At 37.9% G+C, this 22,853-nt stretch overlaps 1 protein-coding gene and 1 long non-coding RNA gene across 4 annotated transcripts in view; both read left to right on the forward strand.

Moving 5' to 3' along the window:
- The first annotated feature begins 696 nt into the window (after positions 1–696).
- Positions 697–6,788, forward strand: LOC135300958 (uncharacterized). 2 transcript variants are annotated; one of them, XR_010362706.1, is made up of 3 exons: positions 697–1,408; positions 5,271–5,376; positions 5,606–6,788. It is a non-coding gene; the product is annotated as an uncharacterized LOC135300958 (long non-coding RNA). The 2 variants fall into 2 exon arrangements; XR_010362707.1 differs by having other exon boundaries at positions 705–5,376; positions 5,606–5,745; positions 6,222–6,788.
- A 3,887-nt stretch (positions 6,789–10,675) lies between these two features.
- DRAM1 (DNA damage regulated autophagy modulator 1) overlaps positions 10,676–22,853 on the forward strand; it is a 32,736-nt gene continuing 20,558 nt past the window's right edge. Inside the window, exons 1-6 of one of the 2 annotated variants that reach the window (XM_064421049.1) lie at positions 10,683–10,942; positions 16,162–16,229; positions 17,375–17,517; positions 19,281–19,458; positions 20,490–20,548; positions 21,845–21,937. In XM_064421049.1, coding sequence (XP_064277119.1) covers positions 10,812–10,942; positions 16,162–16,229; positions 17,375–17,517; positions 19,281–19,458; positions 20,490–20,548; positions 21,845–21,937 — 672 coding nt within the window. In that variant the 5' untranslated portion in view covers positions 10,683–10,811. Of the gene's footprint in view, positions 10,943–16,161; positions 16,230–17,374; positions 17,518–19,280; positions 19,459–20,489; positions 20,549–21,844; positions 21,938–22,853 lie in introns of both variants that reach the window. The other variant, XM_064421048.1, reaches the window with a different exon arrangement.

Genomic DNA, 22,853 nt, shown 5'->3' on the forward strand with positions numbered 1-22,853 from the left:
TGGGAAACCTCGGGAGAGCAAATCCCATGGCTGTGTGCCCCATGCTGTGTGGATTCTTTATTCAAATAAACTTGCTGGACTCCTCTGTCTCTTTTTTGGACATAAACCTCTGGAATTTTTGGATTTTCCTGACAATGGGCCATAGGGCAGGGTGATGAATTCACCAGGGGTTACCTGAAGAGCCTCAGAACCCACCTCCTGGTGCTGTGTTCCTCCTCCTCTTGGTGTGTTATCAGCCTGATAATTCTGATTTGGCCCTTTGTGATAACCCAGCCTTCCAGTCTTGGTACACAGAAGACTCTAAACTTTTCTCTCCTTCGCCTTTTCACCCACGTGCCAAAGTAATATCCTAGGGGAATATAATCTTTGCATATTCCCTCACCTGCCCCTCCTGCTCAAGCACTGTGCTATTATTATTAAACTGTTATTACTCAGCTATTATTACTGCCTAGCAGCGCCTCTTTACCACCGCCTACAGCACTGTGCCAGCAGTACCAGTGACAGCCTGGTATTCTGAGTCAGCAGACTGAGGTTTTCATTGAGAACTGAGGCATAGCACATATGCAGATTATGAGAAAAAACCCTATTTCTGGTCAAAAAAATCTGTTTCGGGTCAACAATCCAGTGTAAATGCAGAAATGAAACTGACTGTGCTGAAAAGGTGAAGATGAGCGATATATTACCAATGTAAAGCAGAAGACCAGTCAGGGGAAGCTGAATTTCTTCTCACTTCAGTGAGAAGATGCATTTATACAGATTAATAAATACTTCCATATGATACCAGTGTGATAAAACCATTAAAATTCACATAATCTTTAAATTATTTTTAAAAGTGTCAGACAATACATACCATTAGGCACAGAGATATAAAAAGGCGCTGAACAAATCATGATGGCACTATATCTGTCCTTTCTTGCAGAATACTTATATTCAAGGAATATATATTTAAACTGAAATTGGTGCATGAAAAGGAACAACCAGATCCTCCTTTCTAAAGAGACATTAAAAGGTTTTGACTTGCTCACATCAAAGAAATGGAGATCAGAAGTTACTTAAACTAAATGCAATACTGTCACAAGGTTAAAACAAAACACAGGAAAACCCAAAGCAAACAAAACAAAACAGAAAAAGGAGACAAAACCATGTTCTGGAATATATTTCAAACAGGAATAGCAGGAATACCTATCAGGCCTTGAGAGACAGCCTAACCAGCTTGTGACAGGAAACAGGGCTCTATATTCCAGATGTTCCCCTATATTCCATTTCGCCATGAAGTCATAGTCTCTTCCCTTCTTCTGTCCATCAAAGTTTTAATTATTCCAGATGAGGTTGATGATGAATGAGGTTATTTGATCTGGAGACGAGGAGGCTCAGGAGGGACCTCATTGCTCTCTGAAAGGATGTTGTAGTGAGTGGAGAGTTGACCTCTTCTGCCATGTCTCAAGTGAAAGGATGAGAGGAAATGGTCTCAAGATGTGCCAGGGAATGTTTAGATTAGGTATTAGGAGAAAAAAAAAAGTCACTGAATAACTGGTCAGGCACTGGAAAAAGTTGGGAGATGTTAGGGTCACTGTCTCTGGAAGTCTTCAAGAGGCATCTGGATGTGGCACTTGGGGATGCATTTTAGGGGTGATTATGGTGGGTTGGTGGTTGAACTGGGTGATTTTTAAGGTCTCTTGCAACCTTGATGATTCTGTGATTCTGTGAAACGCGTGGAATAGGGATGAAAACAAGGCCACCCTCAGCTTGCTAATTAATGCCAAGCTATTAAGGTACACGTGCCAGATGCAGGCTCAAATACCTTTTGAGACAATCTGTCGAAGTTGCTGGGATTATTCTATGTCTCTCACTAGAAATTATTTCCAAGCTTAAAACCAGAAACCAGCTCAGGGCCTTGTATACCTTTGCAGCTCTCTTTGTGAGCATGTGTCAGAAAGGAGCAGGGTTTAGGACAAATTCTTCTGTTTTCACATTTTATCTAGTAGTGCACCACTTGTGGAGTTCTCCAGGTGAGAACTTTATAATTGTATCCAAGAACAGAATACTTAACTTTCTCCATTTCTCCATTTCTCCCAGCCATTGGAGATGCAAATGAACACAGATATTCTGCTAGGAGCAATAAATTCCACTAGATGTCAGCGTATGTAAAAATTAGGCGCTGCCGTTATAATCCAACATATACTTAAGGGCCTTGCCAAGTCGTTATCCATGTTATCCACTGGGCTCTTGGAATGATCTGCTTGACTGTTCTTGTATTTGTATTAACTCAAAGATGCACATAGCAGCACTTAACACAAAGGCATGCCTCCTGTGGATTATGATGTAATCTAAATAAGCAGTCAAATACTTATAAACACAGTTGATCTTGATTTTCTGCAAGTTGCCTTCACCAATATTTTTTATCTCTTAGCTCTTAGAAAACTGAATTTTTGATATTTTTCTTACTACAATTAGACAGAAAACTGAAATTTTGATGTATTTTTTACTACAATTAGACCTTTCTAAGAAGGGGTAGAAGCTACTTTGAAAAGGAAAGTGATATTTACTTTCTTTTAACAGGAACGGAGATTCTGTAATCCTCAGAATCTTGAGGAAGGCAGAATTTCTTACTGGACATGGTAAACTTGTCCAGTAGTAGCTCTTTCCAGGTATTTTGTGTTCTCATTTGCTGGGAAAGGAGAAGAGTAGGAGCTAAACATCCAAGGTAACAGTGTAATTATCTTTGGTTGAGGCAAAAGACCAGAAATAATCAACTGGGCATCTCAAGCTTTTCTGTTAGCCAAGAATATTATTTCCTGGCCATTTCATGAATCTTGCTCTAAAGAAAAGAGAATTAGCATCAACATAGGTTTCCTGTATTTATCTCTGTATGGTGTCTTTAACAAACATGAATTAAACTTGTAGCACTTCTGTGAGGCAAAAATTACTGACCACAAATGTAGAGACAAAATTCAGCAAGTTTGATGTCTGTTCCACTTGAAATATGAATTTTCACAATACAGGAGATAACTCATAATACTCGGAAGGCTCAGCAGTTCACTCTTAGGGATTTTGGTTTCATTTAGGAGTGCTCTGAACTTCTGAGCATTCAGAGGTGTCTCAAGTCAGGCAAGTAAAAGTTCAGAATAGAGGGGTAGTGGGACTTGCCTGTGGAGAGTTTGTCACTACTTTGAAGAGATGAATAAGCACACTCTATGGAAAGGAACTGGGAGATAATAGGGCATTCTAGGACTTCTCTCCCTGCCACTCCACCCTCCCAAAAAAACCATAATATCTATGCTTCTGAAATTTAAAGCAGTAGCCTTAGGCATTCTGGAATTAATAACTTGGTATGGCACTGTGAATTTGGTAGTACCACTATCCATCAAATACAATAATTAAATCACATTAGTCACTCAGAACACAAAAGAGTAAAAGATGGTGACTGAGCAGGGTTCTGTCCTTCAACACATAATCTCATTTTGACTCACCATTTATAGAGCTCTTAGGCTTTGGTGAGACTCAATGCCACTGACATTACCTCTAAAACAGAGGTTGGATACAAGTGATAGATTTCTGAGAGGCACTGCTAGACCTCTCTGCTGTATCTTGTAATGGATTATCTCTTAATCGTAATTTTAGACTCATGAGCAACTGCATTCCAATTATATGTAGCTAGTGAGAGTTTTCACTTAGTACTGAAAAAGTGGAGATTTTAAAATTGTGCTCAGTATTTCAGTACTTTTGAAAACCCTCAGATGTTCAGCTCCCAACCCTCTGGATGCATATGCAAGGAACATTTATGACTTTTTACTTGAAAATTCTCTTCATAGAATATGGAATCTTTTTTTTTTTTTCATATCCATTTCTCTACTGTACCCATTTCTCTACTGAAAAAAAAATCTCTAAAACATCAGTCAGTTCCTACCCTTTTCAGTTCTTTTTTATTTGTGCAGATAATGGGAAGAATGTTTAAAATAATCTGAAGAGCATGGCTGGTAAAAATGAGGTATAACTAAAGAGAATACAGTAGTATCTCAGAAATAGATGAAAAAGCTGTGCCTAGAGAGCAAAGGACTGGAAAAATGCCATTTGAAAAATCTCTAAAAGTGAGCATCTAGATGAAGCTGAGGCAGCATGTGCACCTGGCAGCAAAATCAGATTTTCTAAGCATAATATTCGCCAACATTTTACTCTGAAATATCTGTTATTTCCTGCACACTTCAAGCTAAAATAATAAATGCTTGCAGAAAGCCAGAAGAAACCTTTTGAAACTATGCAGAATCTGGCATTTGCTTTTGGTTTTGGTTGGTTTGGGGTTATTGTTGTTTTTGTTGGGGTGTTAGGCTTTTTGTCCTTGGTTTTCTTTATAGCAAGCCCTTGCTTTTTAAAGAGATATGCTCTTAGCAATGGTAAACTAAAATTTAAATAGACAGTAGCTTTCAAACCAGATCATATCTGTAGGTCTGTTTCCAAAGTGCCTAATGAAGTAGATGAAATATCCTGGAAAATCTCCCCAGGCCATGATTTAATGTATTTTATATATATTAATAAGTATATGAATGAAATCTTATTTTATAAATACTAAATTTCATCATTCTTTTTGAAAATATCCAGTTGGCGTTCATTATCCTTGATATTTAACTATCATTTTAACTAGAGTAGAATAGAAGAGGGTAGAATAGAATTTCTCACAGTGGTCTGCTTCTGTGAAATGTCTGATTATTCTAAAGGTTAAAAAGGTGTTATTTTTTTTTTACTTTCACACTGGAAACACAGAGCCTTTAGTATACTGATGGCATTGTTACATCATACTGATGGAATTTATGTTTCTTTTGTTAATCCTGCCAGGTTGCAGTGGGACAGAGAAGAGACTGTATAGTTTTGGTGGTTGAAATGGGCAGGATACTCTTTTAAATCCTCTCAGCAGCACACAGCAGAAAATAGTGGAGGTGCTTTTAGTGATTTACAGTGGTCAGTAGGATTTTGTGGCTGTGTCAAAAAACCTGCACCTTTTACATCACAGTAGTGAGAAGGAGACAGAACATTAGAAGAGCATCTAATTTTGGTTAGTTAGCTCTCCATCATTTGGTATGGATGACAGCATCTGACAGAAGGATCGAAAAGATAAAAGGACCTCTTTAGGATGAACAATTTCCTTTCATGGTTGAAAATATACTTTAATGTTTAAAAGCGCTTAAGAGACTACATAGAGAGTAGAGTGGGAATAATTGCTACAATACTTTTTTGGAAAGCCATATTAGCTGTTCTTCATATCTGTTTTATTTCAGAACATAGACATAGAATTGTTTAGGCTGGAAAATACCTCTAAGCCATCGAGTCCAGCCATTAACTGCTGCTCAAGAGTGTGAAGGAGCTGGTATGGACAAGACACAGGTACAGTTCCTGATCTTTGCTCTGGGACTCCCAAGCAGCACCAGCTGTTCCTCAATCCAAAGTTCCTCAAACAAATAAGCAGTGATGCTCCACAGGTTATCGCAGTGCTCATTGCCAGCTACAAGGCTGAGCATTTGTTTGTGCCTCATGATGCTGATTTCACTGCATTTTTACTGAAGAAGAACAATCCTGCCTTTTTCATATTTTTTGTATATTTTTGTCATAACAGATTTGCTGTGTATCATGACCCTTTGATATTGAAGAACTATGAAGGACATGGACAAAGGCCGAGAAAGCATAGAAAGAACAGTTTGTTAAAAGACAAAATTGGACACAATATTTAGGTTTTGTAAAACTACATTTTACTAGGTATGTCTGTTTGTTCTGTATGTATCTGCTGGAATCGAGATTTCACAGATATTCCCTGAAGCACATGTGGCAGCTCCCTCTGTCCCTGTTACACCTTGGTATCAGCTGTGGCCAGACACAGAAAAAGGAAACTCATGAAAGAAGCAAACAGTAATACAGCCAGCAAAGTGCAAAGTATGGTATACAGGAAGAAATAAATGAGTGCCCTGTATTTAACAATATGATGCAGTAAAGGTAGACAAGCCAACACCCCTAAATTGTGCTGGCAAATCAATATTAACCTATGGAAATAGAATCTGATTTTTCAGGAGTGAGTACTCCCCATTTCCAGGAGGTTTTGTGTTGGATGTAGCTACATCATTAGCCACTTCTGATATTGAGAAAAATACTTTTTGATAGCTTTTCCTAGGATTGATCAAATTCTCTCTGTTTAGAGTCTGATTTCATTAATCCCTTTTCATTCTCATTTGACTCAGGTCATGAATTTCATTACTTTCTCCTAATCTTCAGCAAGCAACTTACTGCCAGCTACTGTGTACCACTAAGAAGACTGCAAAGGTATTTCTTTCAGATGACAAGGCCACAAAAAAAGCTCGTATTTCACTTTGAATTATTTACTTTTCACTAAAAATGTGCTTCTACAAAAATGTACTGGCAAAATTCTCAAAATGCCAGAGCCAAATTCTCATACTAACTGCTTCAGCATGTTCACTACCTCATTTAGAGTGAAGGACAACAAAGCCACTGGAGAATGGTTCATCTGCAGCTAAACAGCCTCCCTCTTTATAGCCCTTGTCAGTCTACAGTTCATGCATTCTGGAAACAAAGATTTCTCCCAATAAACATTTTATTTGAAAAAACATCATCCAAGAAGTAACTCAAAATACAGAGTGGAGTAGTAAAAAAAAAATACATTTTGAGAGCTAATTTTCTTTAGAAATTCTGGAATAAACCTTTTCACACTTCATCACTATTGCAAGATATTAATCTGCCCTGCACCAGAGAAAGCTTCTATTCATTTTTTGGGTTTTGGAGTTTTTTGGTTGGGTTTTTTTTTTGTTTGTTTGGTTTTGGTTTTGGTTTTGTTTTGTTTTGTTTTATTGTTGTTGTTGTTTTTTGGGGTTTTTTTTTGTGTGTGTAGGTTTTTTTGGGTGTTTTTGTTTGCTTGCTTGTTTTTTGTTTTTGGTTGGTTTTGGGTATGGGGTGTTGATTTTGTTTTCGGTTTTGGTTTTGGTTTTTGGTTGGTTTGGTTTGGTTTGGTTTTTTTTGAGAGATGAAATCACACATTTTCAACCCGGTAGTTACCTCTCTTCATTCTTAGGAGACCTGCCAGTTTTTTGACTTGTCCAATATTTCTGACAGCTGAGACATCTTTTACCTGAATTTTGGTTGGACATTTAGATATAATCTAACTATCTACAGGGGGGACCCAAAACAAAGGGAGCAAAATAAACCATCTCTTAAACAGTAACACCTGAAAACTGCCTTATAACTAAGTCTCGTTACCTTTTAGAAATATTAACATCATGCCATGGATGCCTCACAGTGTAAGACTTCACAAAGGTTGTGGGCTGTTACTATTGTTACTCCAAACTTCCCATCAGAAGTGAGAATAGTTTGCACATGCTTTTATTACTGAGAGAAGCTTACAGGTACTGGCACATGACCAAAGAGGAAGGGAAGAGATACCACAAACCAGCTTGAACTCTTCACCCAGCAATCTGAAGAAGCTACAGGTAGTGTATTTGATTCCTTCTGTAAATGTATTTTTGGTGCAACCTGTGTTAATAAACCAGTTTTAACCAGTTGTTAATAAAAGAATTTAGGCATTACATTCACAGATTGACTGCTTTTTTTTCCTAGTGCTCTCAAGAAGTAGCTGAACTGCATCTCTCTTCCAAACTTTTACTGCTTACCATTTTCTTGTCTCACTTGTTCTTCCATCCTTCCATGTTGCAGCAGTTTCTTTACCAAATCAGGGAAGTAAATGCTACTGCAACTATTCTGTATAGGTTCAATGTAAAAACCAAGCAGAGATATTAAGAACCAATATGTTTGGGGAAGGAGATTCTTCTAACCAGGTCTTTCATGTTACAGGTAATTCCATAATGAATGAGTTTGGAAAACACACATATTGTAAAGAATATTCATACATAATAAATATAAAATCCATGGAAATCATATGTTGAGTAAAGTAGGAGAGGAGATACAAGTACCAGCAGCATAAGCTATTTTAGATTTCTTGCATTATTACTTCCTTACCTTCATATATTTTCAAATCACTGACATGTATGTGTTATTATTTGCACACCTTGACATAGTTATTTTTCTAATAATGATTCTAATTTGAAGTAGTCTGATCATTTTGTTAAACCACAGAATCATAGAATCATAGAAGGGTTTGGTTCAGAAAGGACCATAAAGGTGTCCTAGTTTCAACCTCACTCCCATGGGCAGGGACACCTTCCACTAGACAAGATTGCTCAAAGCCCCAACCAGGATGGCCTTTAACAGGTCATCCACAATTTCTCTAGCCAACCTGTCACAGTGTCTCATCACCCTCAGAACAGAGAATTCTTTCCTAATATGTAATCTAAACCTACCCTCTTTTGTTTAAAGCCATTTCCCTTAGTGCTGTCACTGCAGATCTTGGTAAAAAGTCTCCATCTGTCATTCTTCTAAGCCCCATTTAAATAATGAACAGATGCAATGTTGTCCCTGGAGCCTTCTCTCCTCCAGCCAGAGCAGCCTCAGCTCTCTTGGCCTTTCTTCAACAAGGAAAGGTGCTCCATCCTCTGATCATTTCTGTGGCCCTCCTCTGGACCACTGTAACAGGTCCATGTCTTGTGCAAGAGACCTCAGAGCTGGATGCAGTGTTCCAGGTGGGGTCTCACCAGAGCAGAGCAGAGCAGAGTGGCAGGATCACCTTCCTCAACCTTCTGATCATGTTTCCCATGCTTTCATACAGCCCAGGATAAAGCTGGTTTTCTGCACTGCAAGTGCACACTGACGACTCATATCTAATTTTTCATCCACAAAAATCCCATGGAGATATATTAAAATCCATAGTTATTTTATGTTTCTGTACTACCAGGGTTTTAATATAATTTATTGAAAACAAAAGGAATTAAAATACATAGACTTTCTTTAGAATATCACACTAGTGTTCTCAAGTCCAGTAAATAAAATTACTCTTCCCAAGTTTGTGAGTAACCTGTATTTGTTACTCTGTGCAGCTTCTAATAATCTTTAAATAACATGCTTTTGATAAAAATTATTAAAGAACACTGCTCAAATTTTACAATAAAATTATAAAGAAAATGAAACATCACGTGAGCTGCAATAAATGCTTACATAGCAACGAGAGCCTTTGCTAGTGATCACCAAACAGTCAATTGCCACCTGCTTGAGCCAAATGTGTCCATTTTTTTCACTCCAAATAGTGTTCAGGCACTTCAAAAAGTCATGTGAATAATGTAAATACTCAACTCACACTTTAGAGTAATTTATTTACTACTTACAAAACTAAAGGTAGTACAAGGAACTTGCAGAACTGTGGATGGAACATTTTTCCAACAATGTGACTTAAATGCTGATGGAGTAAAATAAAGTGAATTCCATCCTCTTTTTGCAAGGGACCAAACCAAAATAATAATTTACTGATATACTAACAATTAAAATTCTACTGCTATAAATAAAATCACCATCAATATGTTTCTGCCATTTATTGACCAAAGAGATGGGATTTCATTCCTGTATAGTAATTCTTTAATTTTCTGTTTCAAGATGATAAAAAACCTAAGATACCTGATATTGAGCATAATTACACTGAATTTTTTAAACCGGCATATTAAGATAGCTGAAATATTATGTCTCTTCCATTATTTTTGCACCTTTAACATAAAGAGAAATAAACCTGTTCTTCCAGTCAGAAATTTCTGTCACGCAAATTTACTAGAAGGCAGATTAGCTGTGGAAATGTGAAGTATGAATTTGTGGCATGGTATGAACTATTACGCTCAATTTCTATGTTAAGAATATGAGCAACTTGCTACTGCCAAGAAGAAGGTCGTTGACTACCTCCAGTCTTAGGGGTAGAATAATTTTTTTAATTACTTTTCTGTACTTGCATTAAGATGTACTGTCCCTGGTCCTTTAATGTAATTTCTGTCTCCATTCCTAATACCTTCAGAGGCATGGCAGGTACTCACCTTGTGTGCATCCACCACAGGGAATGTGCACTGAAGGCAAAACCCTCAATACATTCTCAGGGAGAGGGGCAGAGTATGCACACACATGTCTTTGTAGCAGAATGGTGGCCTCGAGTTTAGATGTTGGTTTGGAGAGCTGGTAACTACAAACAATCAGAGGAAACAGAAACACCCTTGGCAGATTGTCCGTGGCTGCAGGCTAAACAAAAGTGAAAATTGCTGAACACGGCATGATTTTGAGTTAAACTACGGTTTCCCTCTAAGCATGTGGAAAAGTGAATTTCAGGGGAAATTTGGAGGTCAAGGCTACGCTATATGTTTGAAACGAAAGTCCAAGGCAGATGAGGCGTGTGCAGGACTCCGGAATGGGACCTGCACAGTTTCTGACCCGGTCTCCGTGTCGGCGAGGTGCAAAGAGCCCCTTCACGCTCACACTGGACCCATTTTTAGCCCTTTTAAAGAAAACTGCCAAGGGGCAAGCGGCCGGCACGACGCGCAGAGCCCGGCGAGCATTCCAAGCAGCATCTCGCCGCCCGCCTCCCTGCCCCGACGGGGCGTGTGCGGCCCGAGCGCGGCAGCGGCAGCGGCAGCGGCAGCGGGGGCTCTGCGGTGCCAGAGTTCCGCAGCCAGAAACTCCCCGGGGCGCCTCCGGTGCCGCCAGCCGTGAAAGGCGACGGGGCCCACGGCCGTCCCTGGCTCTCCGCCGCCGTCGGGGGCGGGGAGAGCGGCGGAGAACCGAAAGTGAAGGGAAGGCAGCGCCCGGCGGGGCATCCCCGGGGCGAGCGCGGATGCGCCCGCCCGTCGCCGCTGCCGGGCCGGCACTGCAGGGCGCTGCCGCCGCTGCCCCGGGCGGCGATGCTGTGCTGCATGCCCGGCGTGGCTTTGGTGCCCGCTTTGCTCGTCAGCTGGTCCTCGGCCGCCTTCATCATCTCCTATGCGATCGCCGTGCTGGCGGGGCACGTCGAGCCCTTCGTGCCCTACATCAGGTGAGGCGGGGAGCGGCCGAGCTGCGGGGCCCGTGTGTGTGTGACCATGGGCGGTGTCCCGAGGGGCTTCCCGGAGGGAGAGTGGGGTCCAGGGGAGGGGAGGCAGTGGTGGTGGGGCCTCACGCTGGGCGCTCCCGGCACCCATCACACCTCCAGCGCCTCTGAGAGCCGCAGGACACAACGCCGGAGACACGATGGAAAGGACATGGAAGTTTTCTGCTGCAGCCAAAGCAGGCCTGATCCTAGGAAAAACTTTACTGTTACGTGGTGGAAGTGTAATTTTGTTTGTATAACTCCAGAACTAGGCCAAAGGGCACCAGACGATGACTGGACTCAAAGCCCTGTGGTGGCTTTCGCAGTACACACATCCCCACAAACATGCATTTTTTATATTTCATTACAGGACCAATGGGTTTTAAAGATTTCCCAAGAGATGCCTGGCATCTCTTTTCTATAACTTTTTTCATTTAAGTGCAATTCTTTATAAATCATTTTTTAGGCGTGGCTTATGTTAACGTTTAAGTCTAAACTATGAAAATGTTAGTATTTATCTCTCAATAGATTGAAGGTTAGCCAGAAATCCAAGAGTGTCTCTGATATACAGAAGATCTAAACAAGGTTTTAGAATATATTTTTTGAGATGCATCTAGACCTAATTCCTTGAAGGACTTTTTGGACGTGAACAATTTCAGAAGACTGCTAACCTGATTGGCACATAGAAGAAAATTTTATTGAAAATTAGGGTTTGTCATCATAGGCAAGAGCGAATGACACCACAACCCACAAGATAGCTGAGCTTCATTCAAACTGAGCCAGAGAAAGTTGGGCTTCATGTTTATATTAGCAAAACTTTTTAAGACTCTGTGCAAATCTGGAAAGCTCTTGGAAAGCCTTGTTGTTGTACTTGAACAAATACCCTACTGCTCATCCTTGATTACACACAAAGCTTTACTAACACAAAAGTGCTTGTGATCAGTGCAATTTATCCGGTATTAACTAACAAAAATTAATCATTTGACATAATTGTACATAGTTTGTGTTCAGAAATATTTTGAGATCCTCTAGTAAGAAATTTGACCAATTATGTTTCTTATGTTGAAGCCATGTCGTAGAATGAAATATATGAGAGAGTGGGATGTGGTTTTTATGTATAGTTTTGTTTGCAGTTAAGTTTTTGACAGCCCAGATATCTTAATTGTGTCATTCTTTCTAAAAGGGATGGACCAAACCTTTAAGTTAGAGCTGTACAACTCTAGTGAATGTATCACAGCTGCCACACTTATATCAGCTTAATGGAATAGCACCCATTAAACACTGTTCTTATCCTTTAGCTATGGAATCACAATAAAAGTCCATATGCCCTAAAATCCTAAACAAAACAAAAACATAAGAGGCTGTGCCAGTGATTCCCACTCACATTTCGGTCCCTCTGCATTTACTAGTAAAGCTTTTTAAAAGTCTTGTTTATGTTATATCCTTTTAACATCACATTTGGACTAAGAATATGTTGGCTATTGGTGAAGCACCTGCAACAATTCTAAAGGCATGTGGTCTAAGCATAAGAACTTCATAGAAGATGCACTTGGGAATAGTACAGGGTTTTCTTCTAAGTACTCAGGACAATAGTTGTACCACATTCAATGCTTAATTTTCAGGTCATTGCTTTAGCCTAAGAATATGAATCATGTGATTGAGAATGTGATTTAGTAAAACTAAGAGTGTTAAAAAAGGAGGAAGAATGTTGCAACCTTTCAGTTGTGCAATATCTTAAAATGAAGTATAAAAATTAAATAGACCTCATATGGGGAAATTCCAGTTACACAAAGGAGAAGAATACTGACATACTTGAGTTCAATGTTTCTGTAATTCTTACATTCATTCCCCAAGTACTCTGTGTATGCCTTGAAGTGACATTAATTTTATTTGCTTACAATGTAGCAGCTGTTACAGCGAGAGACCACATCTAAATTTGTCATTGAGACTGTGCTAATGTCCCATCAAGTAAACCATATAAATACAATTCTTGGTAAATAAAATTAATATGATTTTGTATTTTCTAGCAGCTGAGGCCTAAAAGATGATGAGGTTATGCCAAAATTAGTCCTGTTACTCATGCTGCTCAAAATCCAAATCAATTTGGATGTGCTGGGGTGGCTGTTTGTTTGTTCAAATTCTCAGTGAAAGAGTAAAGGAAATTCTCCTGAAAGTATTTGCTACCACTTGGTACCTCTGGAGAAATCAGAATCCCTGTAGGTGGAATAGAATCTTCCTATTTTAAAAATTTGGGACCTCAGTTTGAAAAGAAATAGTTTATGACGGCTCTGAAGAGACTTTAATGAAATTCAATGAAAATTCAATGAAAATTCAATGAGTATTTTGGCCCTAAAATATTTATTCTTTGTCTCCTTCACCTTCTTGTCTTTCCACTCTTCAGAAGACTGTTCATTTTTAAAATTCTTCTGCATGAGATGGTGACACTGCTGTCATTTTCATACAGGGTTCTTAATCTTTTTCATGGTGGTTGAGCTCACCTATGCATCAGCTCAAATAAGTGAGCACATTTTTGTTTCAAATATACCATTTCCTTTTTTCTTTTTCATAAAAAGGAGGGGACTGTCACCCATGCTTTTTTTGCTAATCTTTTTTTTTTCAAAGCAGCAGACTTAAAGAAAAATGAGTATTAATCCAAGTATTCATTTAGCTTTTCTAATGCAAAATATAGCATTAAGAAGACTGTGTCCTTAAAAGTCCAGTACAGTACTTTGTAAATAGATTGTGATATAATATTCCTGGTATGAATTTTGTTTACAACGTAATCTAAGATTGTTGAGTTTAAAAATCTGCAATAGCAAAAATCACCTATAACCTTTAGCTTGAGAAAATACTTTGTTAAAAAATGTAGTTCAGTGCAATTTCACGTTATTTGGTTTACTCCTGCAATGTGTTCCAAGAACTTCAAATGGCTTTCTATGTGTGTGCCAATTCCATTCTCTTCTCACCTAAAGCCCTTCAAAAGCTTTGAAGTGATTACAGTCATGTACTTACCACAGAGTGGTTTCTGATTTGAAAAAGTGCTTGAAGATTGTCACAAGTGGCCCACATTTTAAATGGACTCCTTTGTCGTGTTAATGAAAACACTCCAGAAACAAAAGGAAAACATGAAGTTCAAGTTTTAAAAAATGGGCTAAATGAAACACGAATTAAGATGATTTTCAGGTGTATCAAACAAACAAACAAAAAGTCTTAGTTTACTGTTTTCATCAATTTCACTGCCAAAGAGAAACAAGATTAATACAGACTACCAGCTGGAACAAGTCCTCAGAAAGCATTACAACAAGAAAATTCAGGGGAATAGGGATTCCTAATGCCTGACAAGTTGTAAAAGCTTGGTCCAAACTCTTGTTGTCTGAGAATTTGGAACCAATCTAGTAAATAGAAATATATGAATTTTCTCTACTTTTTTCCATCAGCTTTTCATAGAAAAAGATCCTACCTTTATGCTAAGCTTCCTCCTGTTGCTGATAAATCATCTTAGCAACTTCTGTTAAACAAGTCATTCTATAACATAGAAAGGGTTGGAGAGCAAATATGAATTTCTAAAATAATCAAGTCATTTGAGATGGTCATACTCTTCTGTCCTGAACTTCACAAAATTGTCAAAATCCTTGAGAGTGATTGCTAAAGTTTCTCTTTTGCCTGTGGAGAGCATTCATGCTGAGGTCATTTTGGCTGTACTCAGTGGTAGCTTCAGAATCTTAGCACTGAAACCTAATCCAGCCTCACTCTTGGAATGAATAGTATTCTTCTTTTTGCATGACATAAAAAAATATCCCTAGCTAGTACCTACTTGTCTCATTATACACAGAATCACAGAATCAGCATAGGTTGGAAAAGACCTCTGAGGTTACTCAGTTCAACCTATGACTGAATTCTACCATGTCAGCCAGACCATGGCACTAAGTCCAGGCTTTCCTTTAGCATTTCCAGGGATGGTGACTCCACCACCTCTCTGGGCAGTCCATTCCAATGTCAGAATCTTTGCTCAGTGTCCACTAAGCTTTGGCATTAGCTGAAACCCTCATGTGTTCACATATCTTATTGGGTGCCTCTGTTCAAACACACTGTCCTGCTTCTTGGTACTGCCCAGTAACTGAAAAGTTAGCTCACACTCAAATTATGTAAAGATTGAAGAACTTTTTCCATTGGCTTGACCAACAGAACCTGATCAAATAGATATCAACTGGTTGTATGTTAAACAAGAAAAAAATGGACATCAGAGAAGAAGAAATAGCGAAAAGAGGTGGCAAGATCATAGTACTGTTCTTTCAACAGAGCACTCACCTTCCATAGAAGAGTTCTGCTTGAGGGGGCTTGAGTACACACACTCCCAGGAGTATGTTCATTCTGTGAGGAAGGGGCATTCTCTGGGGTGAGTTTTTGCACTTATGTAGGGAAAAGAGGGGAAACTACTCTATGGTGAAGGTGTTCCATTTTCTAAAAAACAAATGTTTTGTGCACATTATGCCTTTCATATATATATAGATGTAATATATGAAGACATTATGTCTTTCATATATGTCTAGACATATGTAGACATATACATGTAGATATTTATATAAATTCTGTAGATATTCTCACACCCCTCCCTCTCCATGTCCCAGTGAACTAATTATTCCCTGTAAGGGTGAAGTGTTTCATCAGAAGAGACTTACACCACCTTGGAGATAGAGTACTCTTAAGCTGTATCTACATCAGTAAATTAAACAGTTGCTAGGAACATTCTTGGGCATGGAACACAATTTCTCTCATAAGGTTAAGTCCTTTTAAAGAAATTAAACCAAATTCTCTCACATCTTAAGATAGTGATTGCCATTAGATATCTTTTAGTCTATCACAGTGTTAATTCAGCAGATAAAAGAAACATTAATTCTGAAATGTCATTTATGTAGTCATGTCATTCATGAGCAAAGTACAGGTCTGTCACATCTTTGCATATTGCATACAGAAACAGAAGAAATGCAGTTCAAAGAGTATGCTCTTAAAATATGCTTTCTTTTGAAAAGAAGGATTCTCTACTACAAATGGTGCAGCAGAAGATGAATTGCCTTACACACACAGCAGCAGTTCACACGAGTTCTATTTCTCGAGGGATTTCAATTGTCTCATTTATGTTTCACAGGTCTCAATTAACTTTTAATTTGTCTCTCTTCCTGCTTTAGTGACACTGGAACTAAACCTCCGGAGAGTGGAGTCTTTGGTTTTATGATTAATATTTCAGCACTTCTAGGTATGTATCCAGGTATTTGGGTTGACCAGAATGAAAAAATCTGAATTAGTGAAAAATGCCTGCTTTCATTACAGAAATGTATTCAGTATTCTGCAGAAAAACTTCTCCACAGTCAAATGGCAGTATCAGGTAGATGTAAGTAATCCCTGGAGAGTTGGGTCCTTAGGAGCAGTTAGTGCAGGCTTAGAGGCACTTGTGTCTCTTCAGAGCACCTCATCAGTAGTCAGCACACTGGAAATAAAAGTGGAGCAAAGATGGCATAATTACTCTGCAAAAACTCTGATGTAGGGAAACTTTAGGTTCTAAGATGCTGCAGTAAAGGGAAGTGTTGAAGCAACACCTGGTTTTCTCCACAATGTGCCTACTCTACAAAATAACTGATGTGAATCAGGCAGTTTGGCATTTTCCATTATCTTTAAGAGGATGGAGGATCAAGAGCTGTGTATCTCTGTATGATGGCCTTAAGGCAAAGTAAACATATTTTACCTTTTATAAGAGCCTCGTTCAGTCACAATCTTGGAGTGCTTCATGTAGCCTCATAGTGCCTGGGCAAAGTTACCTGATTTCTTTTACCAACTGCAGATAGGCTGAAACTGTGTTGTGTGTTATGGAATTGTGGAATTCAGTCTACAGCTTATTATATCCTGAAGAACCACGATTTCCTAATTCAGTACTGGTGTTTGCCAGGAGTGAACTGCATATTAGGGCCAGGCATGCAGTGACTCTACAAAAAGGAATGAATTCTTCAGACCATCCATCATAAGGAGATGTAGTTCTTGCACAAGACTACATCTCAGAGCAGAATAAGGCCTTCCACTTGCATCTTATGGTTCTTATCTCAATGTAACACCTGTTCCTAATGTGCCCAAAACACCCAGAAGAATGAGATTTAAATTAGTGCTTTTCTTGAACTGATGTGCATTTAGTTCTACATAGCAATAATGTGCAATTTTAAGACAATGTTGAAGTTCCATCTGAAAGTTCATCTGAATTAACTTCTTCATTCCAGCAGAGTTAAAGATAGTATTATTTATTGTATTATATTTATAATTTTGTTCTGCAAGTCATGTGTTACAGGAAAAAGTTGTTAAAATGTAATCAATATGTGATAATTGAACAAAACACTTTTTTTGGTTTTTTTTCAGCTTCAATTACAATGTACATCAGATATTTATTAATAGAGAAGCAAAATGAATCATCACACTTTGTTAGGTCTTCATGCAATATGTTTACATTATGTGTGGGATTGATGGGCTGCACTGGAATGGGCATAGTTGCAACTTTTCAGGTATGACTGTAAATTTTGTAACAAAAATGAAAATAAGGTAAGTTTGTTTTACCATTAAAAATTCCAACTAGATAACAGTGATTAACATTATCCCCATGTGGACCCTTGGAAAATGGAGTAAGAATGCTTTCCTTGCTCTTGCCTTTTTTCTGTAGCTTTTCAGCAACAGACTTGGTTCTTCCCTATACAAGAGAATTTTTGCTTGTGCAGTTTTGCCATTAAGGAGTTTTTTGAGTGCTTGTCTTGTAACAGGTCTGTACTGTATGGATGTTCTTGCTGTAAATTTTTTCCTGTGAAAACTTGAATATAACATTTTGCTATTCCAAGTTTAGTTCACTTATAATCAGGTAAGGCAGAATAAGTCAGACTAACAAAAGCATCTGCATTTTTGGCTGAATGATGGCATACTCACCAGCAGAATTTTCTACAAAATAAACTAATCTTATCTGACAGATTTTTTTAGAAAATTGAGCACAATATCAGCCCGTTAAACTTTTGAGTCTGTAGGAAATGGCATAACAACATGTTTTATCTTTTGATAGAGACATGTAGAACTACTGCTTACTTTGCCAGAAGTATCTTATTACAAACCAAAGCTCCCCCCTCAGTGTCTGAAAGAAAATTCAGTAGGGAGAAAAATACTGAAACAAATTATTCATTTCAACTTTTCTAGTGAGGAAGTGTATAATAAGCTAGATTCTGACACAAATATTAGAACAGTTGCACTTAAAGCTTCAGCCTAGAATCAAGTTAAATTCAATTGGCAGATGGCTTGAGATATTGCCTTAAAATCTGTGGAAACAGCTGCATTATTTCTTTTAAAGTCTGGTCTACCTTGGAACATTTTATTAAATACCATTGTGCTCATATAGTGACATGACATACACAGAAATTGAAAATAAAGATTGTTGGGCCTTCAACAGCCAGTACAGTTTTACATGTAATGGAAACAGTATTTTCAGACAAAAAAAACCTCTGCCTTAGGATGATAACTTGCCCTTTTTAGCTTTGCCTCCAGGCAGTGTGTGTGGATTGCAAACACCACAGGTAATGTAGTTTATTCTAATCATATTTTACTTTAAAATATCCCTGTTCTTATTGACAAAATTTATATGTAGCACAAAAAAATGTTGGATGATGCCTGACTGAAATAGAAACCAAACTCAATAGGGAAAAGACAAATCAGGAATGCAAAATAATTTGTGAGAGTCAGGGATGGAGAAACTTTGATCCTAATGTTTCCAAAGGGATTCCTTGACAGTTATAACACAGGTTCTTATCTAATCTCTTTTGTGTCTCATTGCCAGTCCATAAACTCCTTCCTCACTTAATTTCTATTTCCTCTGCTCTGACCCTGCTTTCCATGTTAAGTGCAGTTTAGAAAGGGTTCTGAGCATAATAAGGATCTAATCTAGCTAAGCATCTGATCTAGCAGATTTTCAAGCACCCTTAATTGCCCGAGAAGCTGGAAATGGTGATTTGCAAACCTTCAATCTTTTCACTGTATATGTACAACTAGTGAACAACATTCTGATCCCTATTTGCCAATAGAATAACTGAAACATGAAGAGGATGTGAGATTTGCTCAAGGTCAGGTGATGTTTCAAGTCAGGAGATCAAAGCAAAACTGGAATTAGAAATTATTCCCTTAGTATTCTTGTTCCTCTAATCAGTACATCATGCAGAAAATTTACATTCATGTGCACTACCTGCTAGTTTCTTCAGGTAACAGCAGCTAACCATTGTGCTGATTCCCTTTCCAGGAGCTGGCTGTTCCCAGTGTCCATGACATAGGAGCTTTGGTGGCCTTTGGCTCGGGTGTTGTATACATCACACTTCAGTCTATAATCTCCTACAAGTCCTGCCCACGATGGAACACTTACTTTGTGTGTCACATAAGGATGGCCATATCTGTCATATCATGCATTGCTTTCATTCCCAGTATCCTTTGTGGTGTATCCCATGGTTTTCCCTTTATGTGTTCATGGTTTTCCTTTTAAGGTAAAGCATTGCTGATAAAAAATAAAAATGAGGTCACACTCTTTACTTAGGGCTCTCTAATGTGTATAATACAGCATGTTGAGACACCGTTAATAGCACAAAGATGAGTTTTGTGAGCTTCTAAAAAGCTTTATCTCTTATTTCAGTGGTATTTTTAAAAACAATGTCCCAGTGTTTTAAACAGAATCACGCACTAGTGAAGCTAGAGCAGCTTTTCAACTTCCTTCCCTCAAAGGAGAGTAAAGTCTGAAAAAGGGAGCCACTGCTTCCATAATAAAGCAAAAACACAGAAGTTTAAAACACAGGTGGCATACAAGCCTAAGCAGATGATTTTGACCATGCTGCTTGGTTCTTCACCTCAGTAGTCACCTCTCCTAAAGCCACACTGCACAACTTCCTGGCTTTTCCCTTGGCATGCTGTAATTAGTAATCTCACCGATTTTATTTGCCTTGGGTGGCCTTGAAAGTGTTGAAAAGTGATTGCAGCAGCTCATCACATGAGCCAGCCAGCTACAGCCTGCTTTTGGTTCCAGCAGCTGTGAAAGGGCTTTGGAAAGGGCCTCAGTCCCGAGAGGAAGTTGTGCAAACACATCAAGGCACTTTCTGTGCATCACTGGAAACCAACACTGTTCCACTTCCAGCAGTGCAGGACTCTGCTTCCATAGTTCTTGATCACAAATGTCACCTAAGTTTGGAGTGTCTCCCTTACTGTCTATACTTTGAAAGAACCTACAGAAACCTTCATTTGTGCAGAAATGTGTTTTGGTTGCTGTTACCACTTGCCTTGTAATAAGGTGTTTCATTTACTTGTATTCTTAATACCTTGATTTGATATGGTGGCTGTTCAGGGTCTCCTGTGCTACAAAAGGGGAAGATGGTCTGGGTTTTGGGTTGGTTTTTTTTTTGAAAGCAGATATTTTCATTTTTACTCACTGATATTGTATAGTTTCCTTTACACTGTTTTTTCCCAGTGATTGTGTTTGCTTCAAAAATTTCCATGACAAGAATTGATTGGACTCCAGGTGAAAAGGTAAAATCATACTAGGTAGCCAACTTACCTTGTGTGCTATGATTTGGGGAATGCTGTTATATTTATCTTAAAGCACTACAAACATGTCAGAGACTTCAAATAGCACATTATCATGAATAGATTTGTGCAATGCTGGTTTCCAGTCACTTCTTCATTAGAAAGATGTCTGCGTTGTGGGTAAGAAAACTTGTCATGGGTGATCAATCTTGAAAGAGTTAGACTTTCATTTTGACTAAGAATTTGAAAGTTTCCCATAGAAAAAGACTACAAAACAAAATGTCTGGAAATTAGTTGTTCTACTTCCTTTTATAGTCAATTTTCTTGAAAATGAACTTTTCACATGAAACAATAACTGGACCAATTTAATTCTCTAGTTTTTGAGGTTTTTATAATATTGCTTATCTCAGCTTTTTTATAATTCTTTATTAAATAGTCTTTGATACTGTCATAAATGTTTGGAATCTGACCTAAAGCATCCTAAAGTTAATTTTAGGTACCTGAATTGATTTCAGTGTTTCCAGAATGATAACTATGAAAACTAATTTTTTTGGGCAATTTTGCTAAAAGGAGGTATTAAAAAACCCCAACCAAACAGGTTAAATAATGCAGAGAGTATATCCTGCTTGAAGAGCTTAATAAGAGCACACTTAGCAAATGTACCACAACCAAACAGTGGCAAGGCAGCTGTGAGATAAATCTTTGCAAATTTGACAATCTTAGTAATATCTTCAGGGGTTTTGTGGGTTTTTATGTGATGCAAAGATGAAAAAATGGTTTTACTGAAACAGATGGCATATTTGGTGATAGCATGTTAAGAAACACTTTTCAATGTGTTTGTGTCATGTGACATAGGTTTACAATGACAGTCTTAAAAACAAAAGTCTTGTCAGGAACTGTGATTAAGGGTAGCCCTTCATTTCAAAACATTTTGCTCACAATTACTGAGCTCAGTGGCTCTGAGTGACAGCTTGGAGCATGGGCACATCAGTAATTTTAATGTAACAACTGGATGTTTTTAGGTTTATATTATAGTCAACCTTTGTTTTGATACTGTGCCAAGTGTAGTTTTCTTCTACTGCCTTTGATGGTCTGCACAAGACTTGGTGTAACACATGCACCTTGATAAATTTACTCACCATTCTGTAAAAACAAAATGTGAGTTGACTTTTATACAACAGGGATGACAAGTCATAAATCTTACTTGTTGCATTTACAGAAGGAGATGTCTATATCATTTCATCCATGTTTTATTTAGCTGCTTAATCTGAAAATTTGTTTTATATCTCACTCCATCAGGATTATACTTACCATTTTATAAGTGCAATCTGTGAATGGACAGTGGCCTTTGGTTTCATCTTCTTCTTTTTAACATTCATTAGAGATTTTCAGGTTGGTATTCACATATTTTAGCAGTGACTAAGTGCTATGAATTATGTAAGAATGCAATAGAAAATTACCATTCTTTACTTAGATAGATGCATCAAGGCTATACAGAAACAAATGTTACCAAGCACAGAACTGATTTCTGTCTACATAATGAATATTCTCCCCCTTGAGTATAAAACAAAAAAATTCAGTTTAATGTTCAATGTGCCCCTGTTTTTCAAAATTAATAACGATCAATTATTTACTACTCTTTTTGTAGAAAGAGTCCCTCTAAAGGTGATATAATAACAAATAAACAATGCAACTAAAACTTTGTTTCTTTCTGCCTGAGGGATTTTATATAATAATCCAAAGCGTTTCAATAATTGATGTTTTACACATTTTGCGCACATTATGTTTCCTTATACAGCAAAGAAGATGAAATAATTTTTGGAAAAGTATTGACACAAAAGCCCTCTGGTTTGGGTAGCTGGATTCAGAGTTAACATATATTTTGCTAACCAATAGCAAACATGTCTGTTTAGTTTTGACTTAGTACTGAATAGGTCATAGCTGCAGGGCTTTTCATAAACTAAAAAAAAAAAAATTAAAAATAATAAAATAAAATAAGCTAGGTTCAGCAGAGAAAAACTAAAAAAAAATAGTTGTTCTGAATTACACAACACATGATCTTAAAGATATATAATTGCCTTCTAAACCTGATAGAATTATTGAAAAACCATTCCAAAATATCTGTATCATTTAATGCATGATTTTTGGGGGACATATTTATAACCAGTCCATCACTCTTTTATTTTTATATATATGATCTCTTTTATCAAAGGTCAAACATTTTCCTAGGAGACAGAGATTTGCAGGACAATGCAATTCTCAGAATATTTATCAACAATCATTAGTTGATAATTCTGCTTCAGACACA

This window comes from Passer domesticus, chromosome 5 (genome assembly GCF_036417665.1).
Source record: "Passer domesticus isolate bPasDom1 chromosome 5, bPasDom1.hap1, whole genome shotgun sequence".
NCBI lineage: Eukaryota > Metazoa > Chordata > Aves > Passeriformes > Passeridae > Passer > Passer domesticus.